At 63.8% G+C, this 25,553-nt stretch overlaps 2 protein-coding genes across 3 annotated transcripts; one reads left to right on the forward strand and one right to left on the reverse strand.

Moving 5' to 3' along the window:
* The first annotated feature begins 5,784 nt into the window (after positions 1 to 5,784).
* Positions 5,785 to 14,226, forward strand: GCGR (glucagon receptor). 2 transcript variants are annotated; one of them, XM_040456674.1, is made up of 14 exons: positions 5,785 to 5,958; positions 10,205 to 10,376; positions 10,485 to 10,587; positions 11,308 to 11,415; positions 11,489 to 11,610; positions 11,707 to 11,813; positions 11,901 to 12,057; positions 12,146 to 12,305; positions 12,382 to 12,442; positions 12,688 to 12,757; positions 12,980 to 13,068; positions 13,189 to 13,327; positions 13,403 to 13,444; positions 13,799 to 14,226. In XM_040456674.1, the coding sequence occupies exons 2-14, from the start codon at positions 10,314 to 10,316 to the stop codon at positions 14,027 to 14,029; spliced, it is 1,452 nt and encodes a 483-aa protein (XP_040312608.1). In that variant the 5' UTR covers positions 5,785 to 5,958; positions 10,205 to 10,313; the 3' UTR covers positions 14,030 to 14,226. The 2 variants fall into 2 exon arrangements, with proteins under 2 accessions (XP_040312608.1, XP_040312607.1); XM_040456673.1 differs by lacking the exon at positions 5,785 to 5,958 and adding an exon at positions 6,321 to 6,459.
* A 4,861-nt stretch (positions 14,227 to 19,087) lies between these two features.
* MCRIP1 (MAPK regulated corepressor interacting protein 1) lies at positions 19,088 to 25,553 on the reverse strand. The gene is made up of 5 exons (XM_040456676.1): positions 25,530 to 25,553; positions 21,054 to 21,109; positions 20,842 to 20,960; positions 20,219 to 20,320; positions 19,088 to 20,009 (listed from the first exon to the last, which is right to left on the reverse strand). The coding sequence occupies exons 2-5, from the start codon at positions 21,059 to 21,061 to the stop codon at positions 19,945 to 19,947; spliced, it is 294 nt and encodes a 97-aa protein (XP_040312610.1). The 5' UTR covers positions 21,062 to 21,109; positions 25,530 to 25,553; the 3' UTR covers positions 19,088 to 19,944.

The following is a 25,553-nucleotide window of genomic DNA, read 5'->3' on the forward strand; positions in this document are numbered from 1 at the left end:
GGACCCAGGTGTCCTCCCAGAGGATGGGGGTCACTCGGGGTGAGAACAAAGGCCGTGGAGGGGAGGCCATTCTCCTTGGTCCCGCCCCCCTTCCTGCAAGCGGGGGGGCCTGGGTCCTTTCCCTGGGACGGGCCCTGAGGACAGAGCGTGACCCTGGACCAGCCACTTCACCTCCACAGCCTCAGGCTCCCCGTCTGCAGAGGGGAGAGCACAGCCCTCCCCTCCACAGAGGCTGGTCCCAGGGATCAGAGTCCCCTGCAGGTCAAGTGCATGGGTTCTGGGCTCCAGATGCTTCTTCGTCCTGGAGGGTCGTTGGGCAAGCTTGCATTATTCAGTTCCTCTGTGCCTCAGTTTGTCTTCTTGGAAATGGTGCCCGGGCCAGCGTCCAGCCTGGAGGACGAGGGCCGCCTACAGATGTTTCTTTTACAACCAAAATGCAAAATCAGGTGGTGGGGGGCGGGGGGAAGGGGAGAAAAAGCAGGTCAGGAGGAGGAAGACAGGAAGGAGCCCAGGGGCAGGGGCTGGAGGGTCGAGGCCGTCCAGTGCTGCGGCCATGGGGGTGGCCAGGCTGACACCAGGACCTCACCCTAGTCACACGCACAAACCCCGCACTTCTGCCCTCAGCCTCCAGGGCTCAGGGCTCCCACCTGCCACCTGCCACCTCAAGGCAGTGCCTCTCTGATGACACAATCTTTTGTTTGCAGACGGAACTGAGGCTTTCTACCCACAGCTGGATGTGCGTGGATGGACAGGGACAGATAACTGCCCCCCCCCCCACCTCGGATGCACCTGCCACGGGGACACTGACCTGATATCTTGGTGCTTTACATTAAGAAAATACCACACGCACACACTTGAAAATGAAACGGAGCCTTGTATTGGTGAAGATTAACAACAGAAACCCCCAAATCCTACATGGGGTGAAGATGAGCACAATGGTTTTATTGGATTCATTTATTTTTTTAATGTTTATGTAGTTATTTTGCTTATATATGTATCTATGTATATGTATTTATTTTCTTTATGTATGTATTTTGAGAGAGAGAGACAGACAGGGCACGAGCAGGGGAGGGGCAGAGAGAGGGGGCACAGAGCCCGACGCGGGGCTCGAACTCACAAACCGCGAGATCATGACCTGAGCTGAAGTCAGACACTTAACCGACTGAGCCACCCAGGCGCCCCCACCCTGTATCTTTTTTTTTTTTTTTTTTTTCCACCCTGTATCTATTAAAGACATTGAATTTGTTAAAGGCCTTCCCACAAGAGGACAGCTCCAGGCCCGGACAGCTTTCCTAGTCAATTCTACCAACTTCTTTTTTTGTTTGTTTTGTTTTGTTTGTTTGTTTTTGAATCCTACCAACTTCTAAGGAAGTAATAACACCACCTCCACAGAGACTTCCAGGAAATAGAAGACAGGGGGACACTTTCCACCTCATTTTATGAAGTCAGCATTTTCCTGATACCCACGCCAATTTTAATACACAAAAAATAAAATTACAGGATAATACAGATGCAAAAATCCTTATTAAAATGCTAGCAAATCAGGGGCGCTTGGGTGGCTCAGTAGGTTAAGCGTCCGACTTTGGCTCGGGTCATGATCTCGCAGTTCATGAGTTCGAGCCCCGCGTCGGGCTCTGTGCTGACAGCTCAGAGCCTGGAGCCTGCTTCGGATTCTGTGTCTCCCTCGCTCTCTCTGGCCCTCCCGTGCTCACGCTGTCTCTCTTAATAATAAATAAATGCTGAAAAAATTTTTTCTAAAAACCGAAAACTGCTAAGGAAACTGGAGACCCAGCCGGCATGTAGAAGAAAACACTTACAGAAACACGTACCCGGTACAGGACTTGTGTCCAGAAGGTATAAGGAAGGAACTCTTACAACTCAATAGAAATGATAAAATAAAATAAAATAAAATAAGCCGATTTTTTAATGAGAAATAGATTTGAACAGATGATCATGACAAAAGCCGCACCAACGGCCAGGCAGCACGGGCGGGGTTCCTGGGGAAGTTCAAGTGAAGACGCCCCAAGTCCCACTGCACATCTACTAAAATGGCCAAAGGAACCAAACACAGAGAGGCCCGACAGCCAGGACCGTGGAGGGTCGGCGGGGTGGGGTGGGGGGCGCCCGCCCCTCCCCCTTGGGCAGGTGGGAACCCAGACGGAGCAGCCGCTCCAGAAAAGGGCCGGGCAGTTTCTGTCGAAGGGCGCAGACGCCTGCTCTGGGAGCCGACAGCCTCAGAGAAACGACCACCCGCGTCGCAGGGAGACCCGCGCTTGTCCGCTCGCAGCCGCCCGAGAGGGGACACAATCCGGGTGTCCGCCGGCCCAAGAGTGGAGAAACAGAGCTGTGGCTGCCAGCGGGGGACAGACAGAAGGGACTATTGTCACATCCCGCGGCAGAGGAGAACCCCCAGGGCTTTGTGATAAAGAAAACCAGCCGGGGGCAGAGGGCCCCACACCCCATTACAGGATATTCCTGGAAGGGCAGGACCACAGGGACAGAAGCCAGGTCAGGGGCGGCCTGGGGCTGGGGGACAGCAGGGACTTCTGGGGCCAAGACGCTGGGCACCCCCATTGTGGGGGTTACCCGGCTGCATGTGTGCACTGAACTACACATCTCTCAAGGGTAAGTTTCTCTGTGTGCAAATGAAGCCTCCACCAGCCTGACTTTCAACGGGGACGTGTCCATCAGAAGACAAAACACAACGCTGGCGAGCGCGGGCTGGCGGGATTACGAGGGGACACAAGCGCTTTAGGAACAGCCCGTCAAACCTAGCCACCTGACGACGGGCACAGCCCGATGACGAGAGAGCCCCGAGCCCGCGTGCACAGGAGGCCCGTCCAGGACCGCTCCTGGCAGCTCCACGGTCACGGCCGAGAAGGAAAGGAGAGGACGGTGTGGGGAGGAATCGAACCCAGTGCCCTCCATCGGACGCATGAACAGGAAAGTGGGCTTGCCCCACACGCAGGACTACCGGGCGGCGGCCGAGAGCCAGTGCGCCCCCCGGCTAACACGGGTGAGCCCTGGCTCACGTTCAAACCACTTTGTTTTTTAAAAAAAATTTTTTTAACGTTTATTTATTTTTGAGACAGAGAGAGAGCATGAACGGAGGAGGGTCAGAGAGAGGGAGACACAGAATCTGAAACAGGCTCCGGGCTCTGAGCTGTCAGCACGGAGCCCGACGCAGGGCTCGAACTCACCACCCCGAGATCGAGAGTCCCACGCTGTACTGATTGAGCCAGCCAAGGTGCCCCTAACGTTTTATTTCTCCAGACACCTGATATTTCCTGTACTTTTTTGTGCGTGAGACGTTTCATATATTTTTTTAATGTTTATTTGGGAAAGAGGGAGTGCGTGAGAGCACACGCAAGTGGGGGAGGGGCAGAGAGCGTCCCAAGGAGGCGCCACATCAGCACAGAGCCCGACACGGGGCTCTAGCCCGCGAGCCGTGAGCCTAAATCAAGAGCCGCACAAGGTGGGGCGCCTGGGTGGCTCGGTGAGTTGAGCATCCGGTTCTGGCTCAGCTCGTGATCTCGGGGCTCACGGGTTCAAGCCCTGTGTGTCTGGCTCTGCTGAGGGCTCAGAGCCTGCTTCAGACCCTCTGTCTCCCTCCCTCTGCCCCTCCCCTGTTCTCTCTCTCAAAAATAAATAAACATTAAAAAAAAGTCGGATGCTTAACCAACTGGGCCACGCAGGTGCCCCTCAGATACGACACTTTTCATCTACAAGGGCTCTTTCTGGTTCTCTGCCCGTCTTCCACGATGTCCTGTTCCCGCTGCAGGGGCGCCTCTCACCGTCACCGCGGGGTGGGCAGCGCGGCCACCGCGTCGCTGACGTTTTCTCCAGCGTCCTTCTTGCCCTCGGTTCTTGGTCCCCGGTTTTCCGTCCACATCTAAGAGCGAGGTGCCAGGCAAGCCCGGGCTCTGGTTGAGTCAGATCTGATGGGTCTCACCCAAGCGCAGTGGCGCCGAGATAGGCGCTCCGTCCCCTCTTGTTGATAGAGGGGACGTGTATGTGACAAGTTGGGGTGGGGAGTGCAAAGCCGGGAACAAAACTACGTCCCGGGTCAGGAGCCCAGGGAAGGCGCCTGGAGGAAACGGTCCACGCTGTCAATAGCGGCTCTGTCTGGCGGGAGGACCCCCTTCTGGCTCCACCTTCTCTCCTGCAGCCCTGATGCCCCTCCCAACCCGGGCTCCCTCTGCCCTCGCTCGTTTCTGTTGTTCGGCCACCGGTCTGGCCACCCTAGAACTTGAGGGTGGGCGTCTGTCAGGCAAGTGGGCGCTGGGCCTGTGGGCAGCACTCCATAAGCTGGTCAAGCACCTGAATTAAGCCCTGCTGGGCTTCTCTCCAGACCTCTCAGTGCAGACAGATGGAGCCCGCATTCCAGTCTTCACCCTGGCCTTCCCCAGAGCCCAGCCAGCATACCTCCAGGGACATGCCACTCCCCTCAGAGCCCTCGGGGACTCTGCAGCGGGCAGGCACCCTCCTCAGCACTCAGGCTCTGTGGGAAGGCCCAGCCCCCTCCTTTCCCAGCTCCCACTTTGTTTATGTCTTATGAGTTCCGTTATGTAAATAGAGGTGGCCCAGCCCTGGGAGGCCCCCCACCCCGATCTGTCCCATCCCCTTCTGATGCCCCCCCACCCCCCCGCCCCCGCCCCAGTCCACGCGTCACAGGTGTTGCCCCCACCCCCCATCTCTTTAGCTTGGGACCCAACCAGGGCTGCAGGGCAGGGTCTCCCTCGGGGATGGACGGGGCGTGACCCAGATCTGTGCCCCCCCCCCCCCCGGGCCCCCCCCCCGAAAGGGGGGGGGGGGGGGGGGGGGGGAGCTGGAGGAAGGGGATAGGGGGAGGGCAGAGGCAGAGGCAAAGGGAGTCTTTGGAAGCTAACTCCCCCCGCCCCCAGCCCAGCACCTGCACCCAACTAGCTGTGGCCCTAGGTGGAGCCACAATTTCTGACCTTTGCCTCTGACCTTTGCCTTCTGCCTGTTCCCAGAATGAAAACAGAAAGGCTAGCTCTGGGAGCAGGGTCTCGGGTGGGCTGGTAAGAATGGAGGTCGGAAGGGCACCCCCACCCTGGGATGGGGTGTGCGGCCGGGCACAGATGTGCTAAAGACCGGCTACCTGTAGCCCAGCGGGGGCCAGCTTTAGCTCTGTTCCGGGGACTGCGGGATGGGCGGCAGGGGTGGCCTACAGGTTCCAGTGCCCCCCTAAAACGGAAGTAGAGTCGAGAGAAGGGTCCCAAGGACAAAGGGTAGCACCAAAAAAGGAGCTGGGCCAGGGAGGCCGTCCTGGGTGACAGCGGGTGGCTGGTCAGGGGTTGACAGTGGAGAAGAGACCCGATAGATTCCAGAGAGACTCAGAAGGAGACCGGAGATTTGCTGATGGACAGGAGGCCTTGGGACACTGCCCGGTGTCCAGAGGCGGGTGGGGTGGGTGGAGGAAGTCCCTCTGGGAACTGGGAGCGGGTGGGGGAGCGGGGCATCGAGGAGGGCGAGGGGGGAGTGCCACCCTGGAAGCCACAGACACCAGATAACGTTCTAGAAGGAGGGAGGACGGTTAGGGTCCCAGGATGCTGAAAGGCCAGGAAAGAGGAGGCCCCAAAGCGTCCCTGGGGTCTGGTGACCCTGAAGTCACTGGGCACAGAGCAGGGGCTGGGATTCAGGCTTTAGCCCCCTCCCGGGGGACGGGGAGGAGAGGGCACCCTCAGGAGGGTGAGCCCAGGGCAGAAGTCTGGGGAGGAGGAGGTTGGGAGGAGCAGAGCGCCCCCGGGGCACCGGGAGCAGCGGCGGGCGGCATCGGCGGGAGGAGTCGGGTCGGTGGCACCGGCAAGCCAGCGGTGCTGGAGAGGCCCCGAGAGCCCGGGGCCGGGGGACACCCCACGGGCCACCCTGCCCCCACCCAGCCCAGTCTGCCCCGTGGCGCGCTCGGAAGAAATGTCCCCCAGAGCCGCGGCGGGGGTAAGTGGGGTCCAGTCGGCGCGGCATCCGGGAAAGAGGCGGGGCGGGGCGGGGAGGGGGGGGGGGGGGGGGGGGGGGCGCGAGAGGAGGGGACGTCGAGTCACAGCCCCCCTCCCGCCACGGCCAAGCGCTCTGCGCACCCCCACCAGTCCCCCGCGCGTCTCCTGTTCCCCGGGGTAGCCGCTGACCCGCCGCGACCCGGTCTGCAGACCCGTCCCGGGGGTGGGGGCCCGCAGGGCAGCGATCTGCGGGCAGGAGTCCGGGACCCGGGCGCGTCCGGAGGGCGGGCGGGGACCCTCCGTGCGGCTCCCCCTCCCCCCACCCCGCCCCCCGCGGGGCCGCTCCCGCCCCCGCCCCTCCGCCTCCGCCGCCGCCACCGCCACCCAGCGTCGCCGCCGGAAAGTTTGCGCGCGGCGGACGCGGGAGCGGAGCGGGCGCCGACCCGAGAGCGCGGAGGGCGGCGAGGAGCCGGGGCCGGAGCGGGAGGCCGAGCGGCACACGGTGAGCAACCCGGCCCGGCCCCGAGGGGACGTCCCCGGAGCCCACCCGGCCAGGGCCCGCGGGGTGGGCAGCGCAGAAATGGCCGGCGGGGACCCCTGTCGTGGGCCGGGCGGTCTCAGGGCCTGGGGTGTCGCTGTCCTCACCCCGGCCGACACCTCCGTCCCCATCCGATTCGCCCTTCCAGCTCAGACGGTCAACCGGGTCCCGCACCGTCGGGCAGTCTGGGGTCTCCTCCCTGGGGAGGGCGGCCGGGGTTGCGGGCGGTGGTCCCGGCGGCCCCGCGCTCTGTCCTGCGGCCCCAGTCAGCTCTCCACTCCTGTCCAGCACCCGCCCCCTTGGCCACCCCGCAGGGCGCCCACAAGCAGCTCTAAGGAGACACCCCAGAGATTCCCAGGGGGAGGGCAGAGGCAGTCCTGCTCGTCCCCTTTGGCCCCAGCTCCCCAGAACAGCCCCCCCTCCCCGTCCCCCCAGCCCCAGGTCCCCAGGACTCCCACTGCATCATCCCTTCTACCCGGCTTCCCCAGGAGGCGGCGAGTGGCGCTGCACCCTGCCCGGCCCATTCTTCGTGGGGCCCACACTTGTCACTTTGACCCAGAGCGAGGGCCGGTGGCTGACCTGCTCTGCTCTGCCCCCACCATTCCAGTGCCCCCCCCCCCACTACTTCCAGGCCTCGGGGTTTCTGTCCCCACCCTGAACCAACTGACCCCTGACGTCTGGGCACCCGCATGGTCACAGGACCGGCCCTGGCTGTCTCTTGGTCCCCCAGCGCTGGGGGATGAGGGTTGGAGGGGAATTGCACCCTGGCTGGCATCCAGGTCTGCCCCGCCCCACGGGGGTGGGGAGGACACGGGAGTCAGGCCTTGTCAACAGCCCGGTGGCCCCTGATCCTGCCCTGGGGCCATGACCTTCTTGCCGCTTGCTCTGGTTTCACAAAAACACCCCCCACCCCCACTACCTCACACCCCTTTGAGGCTGGGAATCCTCAAACCCACCCATTTGGATCAAGGGGCAAACAGGGGGTGACCAGTGCAACCTAGCCGGTCCCCTGGACCAACCACCCATTCTGGGGCCCCTCCTCCAGTCCAGTCTGCCAGTCCTTCAGCTATCCCCAGTGGAAGCTGGTGGGATGGTGGCTGGGCCGTGAGCACCTAGGAGTGGTGCCTCGGGCAGGCTTGGCGCTGGGCACCCCCTGCAAGCCAGCCCAATAGGTGCTGGGGGGGGGGGGGGCGGCAGAATCCAAGGGGGAAGGGGAAAGGGTTGGGAAAGGGGACAGGAGGTGAGCGGAGCAGCTGGGGAAGGCCACCTCGTCCTTTCCTAGCCCACCAGACCTCCCACGAGGCCCCTGACTCTGCCTCTCCGCTTGAACCCCTGCCCACCTCTCCAGCACTGAGCTGACACTTGTGCGGGGGCAGTCCAGGACCAGGTCACCCGGTCCACGAAGGGAGGAGGCTCGGGTCCCTGGCGGGCCGTGCCCCACCCCCGCCGGCTCAAGCTAGGGTAATAAGGTGGGAAATAGCTAGCTCTGGAATTGTGGCCGATGGGGGGCTGGGGGAGCCCCAGAGCCGCGTCTCCGCCTCTGACCGCCTCATCGTCTCGGCTTCAACCCTCATCCGATCCAGCAAATATTTATCCTGGGGCTGGATTTCAGTGCTCCCCCGCGGTAGGGCAGGGGCCTGGCCACGGTCACCCGTGTGGCAAAGCTCATTTACTCCTCAAGACAGGGAAGCAGGGATCTTCATTTGCAAAGTGGGGAAACTGAGCCTCTGGGAAATTAAATTCTTTCCCCGTGGTCCCAGAACCGGAACGGGGCTGGCACGCGACAGGCCCTCTGTTGTGAGGCCGGCCTGGCGTCTGGGTGCCGAAAGCCGGGGCCCGAGGCCCTCAGCCTTGCACGGCCGAAAGTCAGCAAGGTGAGCTCCCCTGTTCCAGCCGGCTGCTCAGGTGCTGCCAGGCTTGTCCCGGCCGCCACCCCCAGCTGTGGTCCGAGGGGCTGTCCCTTCTGGCGTGGAGCTCCTCGCTGGTCCCTCGCTGTCCCTTCTGGCGTGGAGCTCCTCGCTGGTCTCCCCATCCCCAGCTGCGGGGCTGGGCAGGGAGAACCTACTGGGCAGTCCTTCCTCCCCGCGTCCCCTGCCTGCACCTTCCCTGTCCGCCGCGCCCCAGCCAGCCCTTGCCTCCCCCTCCCTGCCTCTCAGGCCACCCCTGCACCGCCTCTCCCTCCTGCAAGAGGCTGGCTCCTGCCTGTTCCTTACCCACCCAGCTCAGTGGCCGGAGCCGGCAAGGGGCAGGGCAGCGGACGGGGCTGGCCGATCAGCATCAGGAGATAAGGCCCCTTGGGCGACCCCAGGGCTGGAGATTCCTGAACTGGCCCTCTTTCTCCACCTGCCTGCCACTTTCCTGCCAAAAGGGTCCTCCACACTGTGGCGCCTCCGCTCCTGAGCCCTCAGCCAGCCTGTCCCCTCGCCTGGCTCGTAGACTGGGGACCGGTGACCGTTGGGTGAGGCTTCTACCGGGCTGGCCTGCACCCGTGGTCAGGGGCTGGGTCAGGAGGCCCACAGAAGTGCCCGTCCTGGATCGCTGAGCTCTCACCCCACAGGGTGACGTCTCAGGGTCCCCTTAGGGCTGAGGGGTGAGTTCAGGGGAGCCCTAGGTTGAGCTGGCCCCACGAGGGCCCAACTGGACGCTGATGGGAGGAAGCTGAAACCTTCCACCTGCCTGCACCCCACCCCGCCCCCTCCCACCCCTGGCCGCTCACTGTCTTCCAGCCAACTGGTTGTCCATCTGTCCATCCATCCGTCCATCACTTGTTCACTCCTTGCCAGGGTGCCCAGAGAAGGGATTATCCAGGGCCCTGGAGGGCTCACGCAAGCCATTCCTAAGGGAGTCCGCACCCAGGCCCTAAGGGGCCCCTCCCTCCTGCCCTCGGGGAATTCACTCAGAGCCAAAGACAGGCTCTGAAAGCAAAGAAAGTCGATCCGATCTGCCACCCCAGCTCTCCACTCAGACTCAGGCCAGGCCCAGGGCACCCCCCTGCAGGCCCCCCCCCGGGGGGGGGGGGGGGGGGTCCCGAGCTTGGGCAGCCAGCCACCTGCATTATGTGCCCCAGGGGATCCAGGAAGCCAGGCCTGAGCCTTGGGTGGGGCCCAGAGGGTACCCCTCGACACCCCAGTCCTGGGAAGAGGGCACGTGTGTGACAGGGACCATCCTAGGCATGTGCCCGGCACTCCCGGCCCCTGGACGAGGCTGGGAGCTGGCCTGGGGCCACCTGGATAACCACGGCACTGTGATGGATGGCCCTGGCACCCCGCCCCGGCCTGGCAAGCTGCCTTTCCCAGGGGCTAAGAATAGGTAGGGAGGATGGCAAGGGCCGAAGGGAGGAGGTGGGTAGCCAGGGAGGCTGCTTCGAGCAGCTTTGTCGTCAGGCAGGATGGGGACCGCCACCAGCATGGGGCGGGGAGAGCTCCGGGCCTGTCAGAGCTGCAAGACAGACAGCCACCAGCCGTGGGAAACCCAGCTCCCCCCGGGGGAGGCAGCACAGCCTCCACGCCCCTGGGCAGCACCTCCTGGCACTGGGCCGGACCCCAACCCTGTCGTTGGCCAAGAGCGACTTCTGGCATCTTCTCCCTCCCGGCTCCCACTTCATCAACAGGACCAGAGGCTCAGAGGGGCGGTTTCAGGGAAGAAGAAAACCCCTCTGGTCGCAGCGGAGCCCAGCTGGGTCTCCTCACCCGTGGGGGTCCCTCCGCAGGCCCCGCTGCTTCGACCGGACTTCCCCAGAGGAGCGTGCGTGCCCAGGAGGACCGCTTTGCCCCAGCCGCGCAGTCCCAGCCAAATGTGGGGGGCGGCCGCTCAGAGGCATGCCCCCCACCCGGCCACACCGCCCCCACTTTCTCCCGCTGCTGCTGCTGCTGGCCTGCCAGGTGAGCACCACGGCCAGACGCCCCGCCAGCCCCCCCGGGCTCCCACCCACCGGCCTGCCTCTCCCGCTGAGGCAGTCCTGTCCCCTGTCCCTTCACCTGTCCGCCCAGCCACAGGCCCCCTCCGCCCAGGTGATGGACTTCCTGTTTGAGAAGTGGAAGCTGTACGGTGATCAGTGTCTCTACAACCTGAGCCTGCTGCCCCCCCCCACCGGTGAGCCCCTAGCCTTTCACCATTCCTGGCCCCCTGCCCACCCTCCCCCCGTTTATAGGGGAGCCGCGGAAAGGCCAGTCAGCGACTTATTCAAGGCCACACACCAGGAAAGAAAAGAAACGGTCCAGAACTGGGAGCTACACAGTCCCCCACCTCCCCCCCAGTCCGCTGCTGGTCCCAGGGGTCATGTCTTTGCCCCCATGGAGCTTCAGGCCCAGCGGGCAGATGGGGTGGTGAGGGAGGCAGCCCACACGAGGCCCGGGTGCAGCGGGAGACGGGCCGTCATGCGGCGCAGGCAGGGACAGGGGCACATAAGTTCTGAGGGTCACTCAGGGTCACCCGGGGTAGGGCAAGGGATTAGGGCAGACCGGGAGGGAGGCGGAGAGCCGTTGTCCGATGGAGGGAGGGAGCCCGTGCTGGGCCGAGGGAAAGGGGATGTGAGCCACAGACTCGGGGCTGGACCCTGGAAGGAAGCCAACAGATAGGGGTTCGGCCCCCAGAGAGGGAGGCACTGCAAGGGGGCACTGGGAAGAGGGACGAGCCCGGGTGGGTTTGGGGCACGTTGGAGACGGCAGGTGTGCAAGGGGAGTGGGGGAGGGCTGCATGCTGGGGAGCAGAGGATGATAGGCAGGGGCTTCTAAGAGGAGGCAGGACGGACGGCCGCGTAGGCCCGGGCCCTGCTGAGGGGCCCCTCCCAGCCCGCCCTGCTTCGCCTCGCAGAGCTGGTCTGTAACAGAACCTTCGACAAGTATTCCTGTTGGCCGGACACCCCTCCCAACACCACGGCCAACATCTCCTGCCCCTGGTACCTGCCCTGGCACCACAAAGGTAACTGTGGAGGGGCTGCGGGGCTTGGCCGAGGGGCCGGGGGCCGGGGGCTGACCGGAGCCCGCCCCTCCAGTGCAACACCGCCTCGTCTTCAAGAAGTGCGGGCCTGACGGGCAGTGGGTGCGCGGGCCCCGGGGGCAGCCGTGGCGGAATGCGTCTCAGTGCCAGATGGACGACGACGAGATTGAGGTCCAGGTCAGCCCGCGGCGGGCGCGGCGGGGCCCCGGGGAGGGGGGGCGGGAGGCGGGGCCCGGCGGCGCCCCAGCCCTGACCGGCCACCGCGCTTTGCAGAAGGAGGTGGCCAAGATGTACAACAGCTTCCAGGTGATGTACACGGTGGGGTACTCTCTCTCCCTGGGGGCCCTGCTCCTGGCCCTCGCCACCCTGCTGGGCCTCAGGTACGCCCGCCCACCCTGCTCGGCCCCCCTCCGCCCCCACCGAGGGAAGCGGGCCGGCGGGCAGGCACCGACTCGCTGTCCCCGCAGCAAGCTGCACTGCACCCGAAACTACATCCACGCAAACCTGTTCGCGTCCTTCGTGCTCAAGGCCAGTTCCGTGCTGGTCATCGACACGCTGCTCAAGACCCGATACAGTCAGAAGATCGGCGACGACCTCAGCGTGAGCGTCTGGCTGAGCGATGGGGTGAGCACCCAGACCGGGCCTCCGGGCCTCCCGGCCCCAGGGCGGCAGGTGGCCGCGGGACCTGAGCTCACACCGCCCCTGCGGCCAGGCAGTGGCCGGCTGCCGGGTGGCCGCGGTGTTCATGCAGTACGGCATCGTGGCCAACTACTGCTGGCTGCTGGTGGAGGGCGTGTACCTGCACAGCCTGCTGGGCCTCGCCGCCTTCCCGGAGAGGAGCTTCTTCGCCCTCTACCTGGGCCTCGGCTGGGGTGAGTAGGCCGGTGCGGGGCGGAGTGGGGGCAGGCTGGCTGGGGCCACGGGACCACAGCCGCCCCCTCCCCACAGGTGCCCCCATGCTCTTCGTCATCCCCTGGGCTGTGGTCAAGTGTCTGTTTGAGAACATCCAGTGAGTATGGGCCGGCCAGAGGACAGGGCTGGGGGCGGCCGCAGGGTGCTGGGCCGGGTGTGTGGGTGGTGGCCAGACAGCACTGTGGGCGGAGTCAATAGTCAGAGGCGGGGCGGGGAACGAGCCTGCCCAAGGATGGGGGTCACTTCCCGCCCTCTCCCTTCCTCCCCCAAGGCACTGACCAGACTCCCCCATGGGTGGGGGGAGGGGGTGCTGGCGGGACCTGAGCCGGCCCCGCCCTGCAGGTGCTGGACGAGCAACGATAACATGGGCTTCTGGTGGATCCTGCGCTTCCCCGTCTTCCTGGCGATCCTGGTGAGGAAGTGAGGCACGGGGAGGGGTACGGAGGCTGCCGGCGTCTGGCCCCCGCCCCCTCCTCCTGGGTGGGCCCCGGGGGCCTGAGGAGGCGGACAACCTTGTTGGCCGCAGGGGGGGAGGCCCTGGCCCTCAGCTGGGACACCAGCCGGTGCCCAACCCCGGCCCGCGTGGCCGCCAGTGACAGGAGGGGCCGCCCTGAGCTCTGCCCTCCACACACAGATCAACCTCCTCATCTTCACCCGCGTCCTCCGCGTCCTCGTGGCCAAGCTGCGAGCCCGCCAGATGCGCTACACCGACTACAAGTTCCGGTGGGTGCGGGCAGCTTACGGACCCCGAGGCCAGGAGGAGGCGGGAGGGCTGGGGGCGCGGGGGACACCAGGGCCCCAGCGGGCAGGGCTGGGTCCGGCGGCTCAGGCTCCTTCCCACAGGCTGGCGAAGTCCACGCTGACCCTCATCCCCTTGCTGGGGGTCCACGAGGTGGTGTTTGCCTTCGTGACGGACGAGCACGCCCAAGGGACCCTGCGCTCCGCCAAGCTTTTCTTCGACCTCTTCCTCAGCTCCTTCCAGGTGCCCGCCCTGCCCCCTGTAACCACCCGGCCCCCTCCAGGCCTGGGTGAGGCCCTGACTGCCTCCTCTCTCCAGGGCCTGCTGGTGGCTGTTCTATACTGTTTCCTCAATAAGGAGGTAGGCGGGGAGGTCTGGGACCCGGCCTGCGGTTGGGGTTGGAGGACAGCTTAGGCGCCCTGGCCTCACCCGTGCAGGGGGCACCCCCCACGTCCATCTGCATTCACTGGCCACGGTCCCCATGATGCCGGGTGCTGCCCCCCCCTCCCCCAGATGGTCAGCCTCGGCCTGGTGCTCGGGGCATGCGCGGTGAAGAGGGGGGCCCGGGAACCGGAAGACCCCAGGGGCCCGTGGTGGTGCAGCCCGCCTTGTCTACACCCGGGGCCGCCGCCGGCGGGTCCTTCAAGGCTGGGAGGTTGGGGGTCCCGGCGGGGGCAGGACTGGCCCGACCTGCCCCGTCCCCCCGCCCCCCAGGTGCAGTCGGAGCTGCGGCGGCGCTGGCACCGCTGGCACGTGGGCAACTCGCTGCGGGAACAGCGCCACGTGCACAGGCCCCCGGCCTCCGCCCGGCCCCGGGGCCGCCCCCCCAGCGCGAAGCTGCTGCTCTCCGGGGACGGAGGCGGCAGCAACGGGGCCGGCCGGGACCCATCCGCGGAGACCTGCCGGGTCAGCAGCCTCCCTGGGTTGGCAGAGAGCCCCTTCTAACTCCCCCGGGGGCCCCGGCCGAGGCCGGACTCGGGTGCTGAGAGAGGGCCCTGCTGAACCACCCAGAGCCCAGGCTGGAGGGACGGGAGCCGGACAGCGGCCCCACCGTCCACCCGTGCCCCGGTGTGGGAGGTCTGAGGGCCTCCCTTCTGCCCTGTGCTGGGGGCGGGGTGTGACGGGAAGCTGTTCTGTGAGCGCCTGCCGGTGTAGCCGGTGTTTAAGGACGGTGTTTAAGGACGTGTGTACCCTCCAACAATAAAGAGTCTGAGTAGCGGCCGCACCCCGTGGGGAGCTGGGCTGAAAGAGAGGGCGGGGCCGGGCCCAGGGCCTCCCCACGGAAGGGAGCAGCCTTGGATGAGGACTGCGGCTGGTGTGCTGCCTCTGGGAGCCCCCCCATTTTCCTGATAACTTGGAGCTGGAACCCCTGAGGGGGTCCCAAAGCGCGACCGGTGGCCGACAGCGCTCCTCCCCGTCCCCACCGGGGCAGTTTCTAGCCACCCTCCCATGCTGGTTTAGGTGGGGCTCGCCCACACCCTGGGCCCGAGGGGACGGTCCATTCGTTTTGGCTCCCAACCCGCAGAGGGTCACCATCAGCCAGCGGAGGGGTGTGAAGGGGCGGACGATGGCGGAGGGAAGTCGGCAGGTACCACACTCCTTCCGCCAACCCCGCGCGAATACCTCGGGCTCTCTCCTGGAGCCAGGGCTGAGCTCAGGCCCGATAGGGGCATCGGCAGACAATCCAGAACCGGATGTCCTCCACTGGCCGCTACTCGATCCCGGCTCTAACCCCAACAATTCACAGACCATTTAGCAGATGAAGTGGGGAGGAACGGACCCCCCAGAACTTAAATGGTCTGAGTGATGGCAGCAGCACCATTTTCCCAAGACCTCTGCGCCGTCCTGACGTCATCGCTTAGCAGAGAAGCCTGACCCGCTCCACCCAAGTGAGTGCAGCAAGGACACTGTCCGTGGCATGATGGGTGGGCACCCTGCTTGGCAGGCAGCAAGGGCTGGTGCTCACCAGGGAAGAGTGGCGTGTCCTACACAGGAAGAACCAGGCGGTGCACTTAGGCGGGGAACCCAATTGCTTGGGGAGCACCCCAAGGTCAAGGTTGCCATCTTGGGGATGGTGTATCTGACGCGGGTGATGGAGGCAAGTGCGGGAGGAGGAACGAGTGTGGGGATTGTGGTCACCCCTCCTGAGTGCCCATGCAGCCAGTGCGGTGGCACCTGTTGGGCTGTGTGTCAGAGGAGAAAGGAGCCAGAGGAACAGAGAGCACAAGCTAACCAGCCTGCCAGGTGTCCCTGCCTCAAGGACCTGGGAGGTGACCACTGAGCTCTAGGGTGTGGGGTGCCCACAGCCCCCACAGGCCACGTGGGCTGGAGCTGCTCAGGCAGAGCCGGGCTAATTGGAGAAAATGAGAGGACAGAAGGCCTCTCAGGAAAGGTAAATAAAATTACTCACCCGCCAGGCACTGGGGCCCTCCCGAGGGGGCCTTCACCCTGTGCTGCCCACACCCACCGCAGGCCCGGATGTGGCAGGGAGGGAAGTGGTGGGGGGGGGGGGGGAGGTCAGGGAGGCGCTGGAGACAAGTTAGGGGAGACTGAGCTCTTGCGTGGCCCAGGGGGGTCTCCAGCGTTACTGATTGATGACGGTCTGCAGAGCTGACTGTGCCTCTGTAGGACTGGTGGGCAGTACCAGCCATGCAGCTGGAAGACCGAGGGCCTTGACCTTGAGGCTTCAGGCTACCCCTTGTGCCAGGGCCTCCCAAGCCCCTGCCCACAGGGCCCCCCTGCCAGCCCTTGATGCTCGGAAGCCTGTGTGGGCACAAGGAGGGCGTAAGCTCTCCTTCACGCCAGCTGAGCTCAGGGGTGGTGACTGCCTTGGGGAGTGTGCCACTCACCTAGTGGCCTCCTGACAGCCCTCCCTATCCTGACTCCCTCTGCCCTTATCCTCCTTCACCCTTGTCCCTGTCCCCACGGGAACTGGAGCAGACCGGTAGAGCTGAGGGTGGAGGCGGAGGTCTGGCAGGGGCTGGACCTGCCCAGCCAATAAACACTGGCTCTGACCAGGCAGCCCTGCAAGTAGGGAGGAGGGGGATGGTTCGAGAAACCCACTTTCTCACAGCCCAGCACCCCCGCCTCTCTCTGCCCAGGAGAATGAACACTCCAGGCCCTCTGCCTTCCCCATCGCTACCACAGTCCTTCACCTCAGGCCTTACCCCCAAAGAACACACGGGTACTGCCTTGCCTGTGCGCACATGCGTGTGTACATACGCGCTACTAAAATGAGTGTGAAGAACAAGAAAGAGGAATACCTAGACTACAATAAACAGGGATCAAACCTAGGAGAGTTGAGGGGTCATTCCCCAGGATGGCAGCTCTGCACCAGAGTGCATCACTAGGTGGGGGGCAGACAGCTCCAGGCGAGACACCCTCAAGAGGGCCAAAGTGACTAAACCAAGGGGAAATTTAAATGACCTGGTGGAGAATTCAGGACTTAATTAGTGTTAGTACATAGAAAACTAAGCAAATGAAAAAAAGAAGGCAATTGATAACTTCAAGGAAAACAAAAAGTTGGGCAGGACAGAAAAACAATCACAATTTACCACATGGTTCAGCTTCAAATACAAACATAGACGTCATAATGTAAATACTCAACACTGATATAACCAAAGGTAGGGGAGAAAAAAATAACTGTCTAGGAAGAATAGTGGATGGGAACGGCGTATGTGTGTAGTGGAAAATCAAGAAGGAACAGCATATGTTTGCTACTTAGAAATACAAGTCAAAGTATCAGCTGAAGAGCTGAAAAGGGTTGCCTGTGGGTGGGGGAGGGGTGGGAGAAGACAGAGGGCTGCTGGTCCACTCTCTGAGCTGCCTCAACCTCTTCCTGGACATTTTGGCAAGCCTCAGCCCCAGATCCTCCCCCTGCCTGCTCTTTCTCTGACCTTTCCTCTGCTCAGTCCCTTTTCCTGCTTCCTCCTCCCCTCCCTGACAGCCCTGCCCAGGGACCAGGCCACATTTCTCCTCCTCTCATCAATCTGTGAAAACTTATCTTTCTAGATGATTCCCAATTTTATCTCCAGCCCCTGTGGCTCTCTCATATCCACACTTTGGACCCATCTTCCCACGTAACACCTCAAATCCCACAATCCACAGAGCTCCTCACTGCCCCACCCCCACCTTCCTCTTTCTAGAGTTCGCTGAGATAGCCCTAATAGGTCTCTCTCCTTCTACCCTGAAACTGCCTACAGTCCTTTCTCAACTTTAGCAGCCAAAGTGATCATATTACATCCAAGGTCTCTTCCTATGAATCCCATCAGGCCTCTATGTCTCACTTCAGTTAACAGAAACGCAGGGGACAGAGGAGCCCGTTAGCAGAAGGAGGTGACTGGCCAAATCCAGAGTGTGGGAAACTCCACTTTGAAGCACGCCAGGGTCCTCAATACCAAAATGGGGCAGGGCAGCTGTTAAGACTTAAGGAACGTGTCAAGCAGAGGCAGCTGATGCACTCTGCCTTCCCATCCTGAGTCTGTGACCCACCGAGAATGCGTTTAGATAAGGGGAATGTGGACTGGGGATTATTGTTCGTGCTCAAGGCACATGAACATGCTCAATATTTACTAAATTAAAATTCTGATAAAACTAAAGTCCTAAAACTTGAATTAGGGCAGTCTCTTATAGGAGGCCATTTCATTCGTGAAACTAGGGTAATAAAACTTGCCCCACGGAGTCACTGACATCGAATGAAATGACGTGCACACGTGGAGCATACAACGTGGAGAAACAGACGCAGCCCTGGTCCACCACGCTGCCCGCTGCCCTCACTGTCCCGAGGTGAGGCGTCTCCAGCCACTCGCAGGCAGCCGCACAGCGCTGGTGAAGGCACCTTGGACAGGGAGGTGGCAGCACAGCTGGGGCTGGGCTCAGCCCAGAGGACGCATGCCCACCAGACGGCTGGGCCAGGCCAACAGGGAGGACTTCTGCCCAACCACCACCTCCCACTAGCTAGCATTCCTCCACCCCATGTCTGCCCCTTCCCCCCTGGTCCCAAGACCCCCTTTATGACCACAGAGTCCTCATCCACCGGTCATAATCTCCAAATGGACACCTGGACCCCAAGTTAGGGAAGGGGTGGTTCCACACCTAGCCGGCATGCCTCCTCCGATCTGCCCCGCCCCCCCCCCCCCCCGAGCCTCCACCCACCTCCCAGGTGCTCTGGGCAGACACCACAGGCTGAGGGCCTCCATTTCACAGAAAAGCTAAGTTTGCAGGGACATGAAGAGTGAAAAAGGCTTCGAGGGGGTGTCCTGTGGTCCCCCCACACACAGTGGTGGGGTGTACGGGTCCACGGCTATCACCACTAGTGCACGAGGCCAGGGAGGGTAGCTGCGGGCACTCAAACCCTCTGCAAAACACCCCACGGGTCCCCAGGGAGCAAACAAGGCCACGTGGTTAGAGGCTTGGCTCAGGGCCTGGCACCAGCCAGCGCCCACTGGCAGCGAGCCAAGGCGGCTGTTTATTGCAGGACCTGTCCTTCCTGTGCCCCTTCCCTGGGGAGCCCCCCTCCCCCCACCGGAGAAGATGCCTCCTGGAGCCACCTGTAGGGCCCCAGAATACTCTTCCAGGAAACAGTGTTCCCAAAATAAATTCCAGTTTGGCTTATCTGGGCCTGGCCTGCCAGGGCTTTCCAGGTTTGAAGGTCAAGTGCACTTGGGTCTCTCTCAGGGCTCAACGGCCACCCCTTCATCTGAACAGCAGCGAAGCCACTTCCCTCCGGGGTCCAGCACAGAGGTTCAGGGCTGCAGAGGGAGGCTGCTGCCTGCAGGGCCCCGCCCTTAAGAGGATGGTCCCCTGAAGAGCATAGAGCCACCCCAACCGATCTCTCCTCCAGAAAGCCCCACGTCCACCTCCCACGGCCCCCCAGGAGGCCTGAACCCCCCTAGAGGATCCCAGGGATCAGATGAAATTTCTGGATTCTGGCGCCCAGACCGTGACCTTGGACCTCCAGCCCCGCGTGGGCTGCTGGGACAGCGGCCTGACAGACCAAGGGGGGCCGATCCAGCGCCACCCGCCTTTATTCACTGGTCCTTGGGCTTCAGTCACAGACACTTGGCTTTTGGAGAGCACAGGAAGAAAGGGGGGCCCTGGTGACCGTCCCAGCACACAGCACAGGGCCAAGGCCAGCCTCATACCCCTGCCCAAGGGGGCTGCTGTGGCCACAGGGCCACAGACAACAAGGGGCTAGGCCTGGTTGCCCAGGACCCCTTTTGAGCGGGTGCTCGCAACATCCCAGGCCCAGAGGGCTGGTGCCAACCCGAAGCTGATGCAGGGAAGGACAGGGCCAGTCTGGACAGTGGGGTGAAGAATTAGATGCTCCCCAACGTGTCCAGGCCAGAGAAGCAGCAGGAGTTGGTAGGGAATACAACAGGCATGGAAGGGCCACCCTTGTCCTGCCTCCTGGCCACTTCAGGGCCAAGGCCAGCCCAGTACCACCAGCCTGGGAGACGGCACAGGCCCCCCAGGTCTCCCTCGTGACCTTGGAAGTGGCCGGGGGGCAGGGGGTGGGGGCAATGGAAAGTGACGGGAGGTGGAGGGGAGTCAGAGCCGAGGCCCTGGGGTGGGGGCAGGCAGCTCCGAGGAGACAACTACAGGGAGAGCGGGGGCTGGCAGGGCCCAGACCCGCCCAGGGGCAGGGGCAGCTCAAGACCCCCTAGGAGGAAAGGAGGGGGCTCAGGAAGGAAGGGCAGGCCTTGGCCACCAATCGTGCCCCTCCCGGTCCTGGGGTTGACAGCCCCCTGGGCACACAGCCCCTCCCCCTCCCAGGAACTGAGCCCACGGGAGACCAACATCGGGTGGCACCCGGGTCTCCCAGAGGCAGGGGGTGGGGGGGTGGGGAGGGGACACCGGCTTCAGGACTTCTTGGCGTCAGGCGTGCTCCGGCGCTTCAGGTCACCCAGGTCGATGGGCTTGAAGGCTGTCAGGGGACGGGGCGGTCAACGGTGGCACAGACGGAGACCGGGCCCGGGCCCCCCATCCCGTGCCTGCCTCTGGAAGCCCTGGGCCCGGACCCGTGCGGCCAAACCGCGTCGCGAGTGGGCAGCCTTCTTGCCCTCCGCCCTCCACCCTCCGCGGCGCGGGGCCCCTGGCCAGGCCCCTCCCTCCCCGGTCGTCTTCCCCACTCACTCTTCAGACTGGGGTTGGGGACCTTCTCCACGTACTCCTCCACCAGGCCCCGCTCGCTGCCCGACATCTGGCTCCGCAGGTCTCGCTCCACTCCCTGCCAGGCTGCGGAGAGCAGGGAGGACGTCAGATCCCCCAGCGCGGCCGGGCGGTGGCAGGCGGAGCCCACGCAGCTCAGCGCCCTCGCCCCTTCCCAGCCCTCAGAGCTCCGCGCCTCCGCGTCTGTAGGGGGCTGCGGTCACAGAGACACGCGACACGCGGGACCCGACACGCGGGACCCGGCAGCTCTCCTCCAGGAGGCTCTGGGCCTCTCCCGCCTCCTGGCGCACTCATCACGCACACGCTCATATGCCCCGGCCGCACTTCTGGACACCCCTGGGTCCTCCTGGGGGGCACCGTCTGCCCGTCTTCCACAACGGTCCCCTGTCCTCACGTAAACCTGGCCCGCTCCAAATGGGGCCTGTCCAAGGAGCTGCCCGCCTCCCACTACAAGGACCGGGTCTCCTCAGCAGACGAGTCCCCGGTGACCCCAGCTGCCGGGCCCCTGAAGGCCAGGGGAGAGCCCGTATCCCGGAATGGCAAGAGGGGGGTTCTGGGGAGTTCCCGGCTGGCGGTGCCCCGCGTACCTTCGTAAATGAAGCGCACATTCTCCTCGTGGGCCGGGGTGAAGATCTCGCTGCTGCTGGGGGGAGAGCGGGGGCTACTGTTCCTCTTGCCGTTGTAGACGACTCTGGAGACGGGGGAACTGGGGGGGCCCAGCACGTGAGGAAGGGCTGGGGGCAGAGTGGGGCCCACCCCCGGACCCCTGGGCGAGGCCGCTCCACAACCCGAGACCCACCTGGTCATCGCGGGGGTGTCTGGTCCTCACGCTCCGCTGCCGGGTCCCCTCGGCCTCTAGAAGGGAAGCCCAGACCCCAGAGGTGGGACAGAGTTGCGCCTCCTCCCTCAAGCTGCCCACCGGGGTCCCTCAAGGCTGGGGCGCAGCCCCAGTGTGGGCACAGTCAAGCACGTGGAGGCTGGGGGCCAGCAGCCGGCACCTGCGCTCAGAGCAGCCTCGGTTCTGGGCAGATCCCGGCGCCTGGGCCCCCGCTACCCAGGGAGCCCCTTCCCCCGCAGTCAGGCAGCTTGGGAAGGCGCCGGCAGCAGAGCCCAGATGCCCCCTTTCCAGAGTCCTGGGACACCTGTCAGGGAAGCGTGGGCCTGCGGGAAAGGGCTGCCACCATCCCAGCGAACCCCACCTCCACCCTCACTGCCTGCGGGGGCCCGGGGGCTGTCTGCACTGAGCCTGGTTCCCTGTCTGCAGGGCCATGCTTCCTCAGTGAGGAGTCGAGCAGAGCCAGAGCTTCCTGGTCCCAGAGGCCGGGGCGCGAGTGAACTGGGGCCCTGGACACAGAACCCAACGGGGAAGGAGGGCCGGGGTAAAGGTGCGAGCCTGGAAGCAGCAGCTGGGCCTGACCGAGGGACCGAGACCCTGGGGTGCCGCCTGCTTGCGGCCATAGCCCCGGGCGGGGGTTACTCTCAGGCTCACTCTAAAACCAGCCAGCTGGACAGGGTTCCCTCTCTGGTGGACGACACAGCACAGGGTGAGGACGCTGCCTACTGCCCACACGGGGCCGGTCCCAGGCCTGGCCTCGGGACAGGACAAGCCTAGGTGCCAAGGGCAGACGGAGGGGGCCCTGAACGCAAGAGCCCCCGCCCCTGCGGCCCCAGCGTGCAGCTACAGGCCTTCCCAGAGGGCTGGAGCGGCGGGACGCTGTGGACACCCGCTCTCCGGTTCGCTCGCCGTCTCACCAATGATCAGGCATTTGAACACCCACACAGCTGAACGCAAGCCCAGGCGGCAGAGCAAGAACCACAAAAAAAACCCACAGAACCAGCTTCCTGGAGGGTGTGTGCAACCCTGTGCCCCTCCCTCACAAAGTGACGTCTTCTTTCTTGGACTCAGGGGTCTCCCTGCCCTGGTCCTGTCTCCCAGGCACCGGCCCCTGGAATACCAGAGCAAGAGGGAGCCCTCTCGGGCCTAAGGGTGCGCTGGTCGACCCGGGGGGCTATCGGCAGTGGGACACGGCGGGGAAGCTCCGGTCCTGCCACAGGATGGCCCCCCGCCTCAGCCAGGCCCCCCTCTCCTCCTGTACTTTGCTCTCCTCAACCCCGGAGGCCACTGCTCAGGGCACCTGCCTTCCCAGCCTCACCCGCCCCAGTTCGGGCCTCTCCCCGCACGGCAGCCTCTGCCTCTTGTGGCCACAGCCTCTGGGGGCCACCCAGCCTTTGTGGGCACTGTGGCGTCACCTCAGGGCCGCCTACTCACCCTCTCGGGCTAACTCAGGTGCTCACCCCCTCCTGGCTCCGGTCGCCCTGCCTGCAGGCACGTGCCGAATGGGGTTCTCTGGACACCTCACCAGCTCCCCTGTCCCTGCAGACCTAAGGCCAAACCCGGGTTGGGCCCAGAGCAGCTGGCCCGCACGGCTGTGCCTGAGACCAGAGCCCTGGACCCACAAAGCACTCGGTCCCCACACCAGGGACCCGGCCCCACCGCCTGCTGGGCTTCCTGACCAAACCAGGAGCAGGATGAGGTCACATCAGTTCCCTGTCCCAGGGCTGTGCATCTGTCAGCAAAGGGCTGCCTGTACGGACATCCTACTTTAGCTAAGGAGGTTTCTGCTACTCTGGAAAGACAGGACTGGCCACACAGTCAGCAGGTTCTCACCCCCTGGGGACTTGAAGAACGAGGCTAATATAACATTTATGGGCGCCGCCTCCCGCCTCCTTCTGCAGCAGAAAATCACACCCCACCCAGCTGACGGCCACAGCCTAGGTCCTACCAACCCGTCTTCCCAGGAACATCTGGGTCCTCCCGCCCCCTCCAGAGCTCAGCTTCGGGCCCTGGGTCTTCACCACCAAGACCTTGTACTGCCGCCCCCCCCCCCCCACCCCGGGTCCTGCCACCCGGCAAGACTCGGGGACACTGAGAGACTTCTCCTGGAAAGAGACCAGGGGCCTGGTGCCTTCCTGGAGACAGAAAGGACAGTGACCCGCCACTCGCTCACCCTCATCACCTCTTCCCATCTGCAGCCGCCCCTCCTCCATCTACCACCCCCCACAACACGACAGCCAGCTGCACCATTATCCCCCACCCTTGTCCTAATTCCCCTCCCCAAATAATTCCCCACCCTGCACGCCCTGGGCCCTCTAAAGCCATCAAGCCCTCAATCTGGCCCCAGTCCGTTTCTTTAGGTGTCACCCATTGCTGGGCCCACCCACACACACAGTATAAACAGAGCCGCCTCTGCCAGCTGCCATCACCACGGAGAACCACACGCAAATGCCCCCTTTGTGCGCCTTGACTCTTATCCAAGCCAACGGCAGGGCCCACGGCAGGGCCCAGAACCATTCTGTGGCTGGAGATCATCCACCCCCTGCTCTGCTGCCTCCAGGGAAATCCCTCCCTCTCTGGACCTCAGAGAACTCACTGAAGCCAAAGCAGCCCCCGAGATGGCTCTCCAGGTTCTCCCGCTTGACAGGGACCCCAGCACAACCATGTGGAGCTACCACCTCGAACGACACCTCTGTGGCTCCTCATCCAATAGGACCACAGACACGCCCTCAGACAGGACCGTCCTAGGAAGGGCGCGCTAACTGGGCACTTCTGGGAGCGGAAGGGCCACTGTTGACCACAAAGCACGACTGTGGACAGCGCTGGACACACCAAATGCAGAGCCAGCCACTCAGAGGAAGGCAGAGGCCCAGGAAAGTCCAGCATATGTGAAGAGGCTGCGGTACCGCCAGCCACAGCAAGCACTTGCTACGGGCTGGTTACAGGCTTGCTGGGCACAGCAGCCCGGCACCCAGCAAGGCAGAGTCTGAACCCCAAGGAGCCCTAGCCTCTGAGCCTCCGGGGCAGCAGACAGGGCCAGGCCCGGACAGCTCAGCCGACCTGAGCCCTCCGGAGCCCACCACTGCCCTTGCCTGCACCCCTGCCAGGTCCCGGGACACCCCTGACGTCAACGTGGCTGTGCTCAGAGACAAGGAGGGAGTCTTCTAGATGGGTGAATTTTGTACCTTGCCCTTCCGTGGGAACCAAGGACTTCAGAGACCTCCTAGGGGAAGGCAGGGCATTGGGGGCGGGGGGGGGGGGGGGGGACCCGAAGCCCAGCCTCTGGCCACCCAGTCTCAAATTCTTCCCCACCCACCCCCCCACAGCCATATGCTTTAGGACAGGAAAGAAGATGCTACTCTGTTTTCCAGGAAAGTGACAATGAGTATTCCAGAATTAGAATCGGCGATGCAAATGGCGGGCATTCCTTTAGAATTTCCGATGTTAAATTTTTCTTAGATTCCGCTTTCCCATCACATCCTGTGTCTTTGTGGTACTCAACAGTTTCAGCCACTAAGACTTCTAGAAATGATGTTACCCCAACAACAGCCAGAATACTGCTGTACGCCACGTCCAACAGGGGCTTTCCCTTGAAGACCCCTCAGGCCAAGCCCCTAGCACTGCCCCACCCCCACCCCCTCTTTTCTGGCTGCTGGCAGCCGCTCCCATCCCCAGCCACAGACCAGCGCGAGCGTGTGCACCCCCCACCACGTGACCTGGAAACCTCAGCTCACCCCAAATCAAGCCCACGCCCCGCTTCCTCTCCTCCCCACTCCCACTCCTCTCTTCGAGCTCTCTACCCAGGACTCCCTCACTGCTCATCACAGACACCTCAGGGCCTTTGCTCAAGGTGTCCCCTCTGCCCAACACGATCTGACTCCTCCTTGGGAGTCAGCTACAAGACAGCCTTTTCTTGGAAGTCTCCCTGGGGCTGGGCGGAGAATACAACTTTTGCACCTCCGTATCATCTGAGGTTTATGACAGCCCGGTGGCCTTCGTGATTAGAAAGCCGACCCCACGCGGCTTCCACCCCATCTCTGGAAGCCCCCTACGGTGGTCAGGCCCTGCAACCCAGGGAGCTCCCCGAGGGCGGGGCAGACGCAGGCCCGTCTTCCCCCGTTTCCACCCTGCACCTGGCACCGCACCACCTGGCCTGCGGAGGCCGGGGCTGTGGGAAAGGCTGGATAACGGAGGGCAGGGAAAACGGCGGGGGGCCTGGCCAGCTGCATTCCAAGAGCCAAGCAGCATCCTCAGGAATGCTCCCTTCGGAAAGGGGGGAAGGCAGGACATTTGTCAACCACCGCGGCGGCAGCTTCAGAGAATGGAAAGGGCGGGCCCATCGCTGCCCCTTCCGCGCCCGTCTCCCCCGGGGGGACCCAGGCGCCGCGTCCCGGGACAGGTGCGGACCGGCCCCGCCACGTCCCCACGCCCCCTCCTCACCGCACCGCCCGCGGCGGGATGCGC

The sequence above is a fragment of the Herpailurus yagouaroundi genome, unplaced genomic scaffold, assembly GCF_014898765.1.
Source record: "Herpailurus yagouaroundi ecotype Mexico unplaced genomic scaffold, PumYag 217, whole genome shotgun sequence".
NCBI classification, from domain to species: Eukaryota; Metazoa; Chordata; class Mammalia; order Carnivora; family Felidae; genus Herpailurus; species Herpailurus yagouaroundi.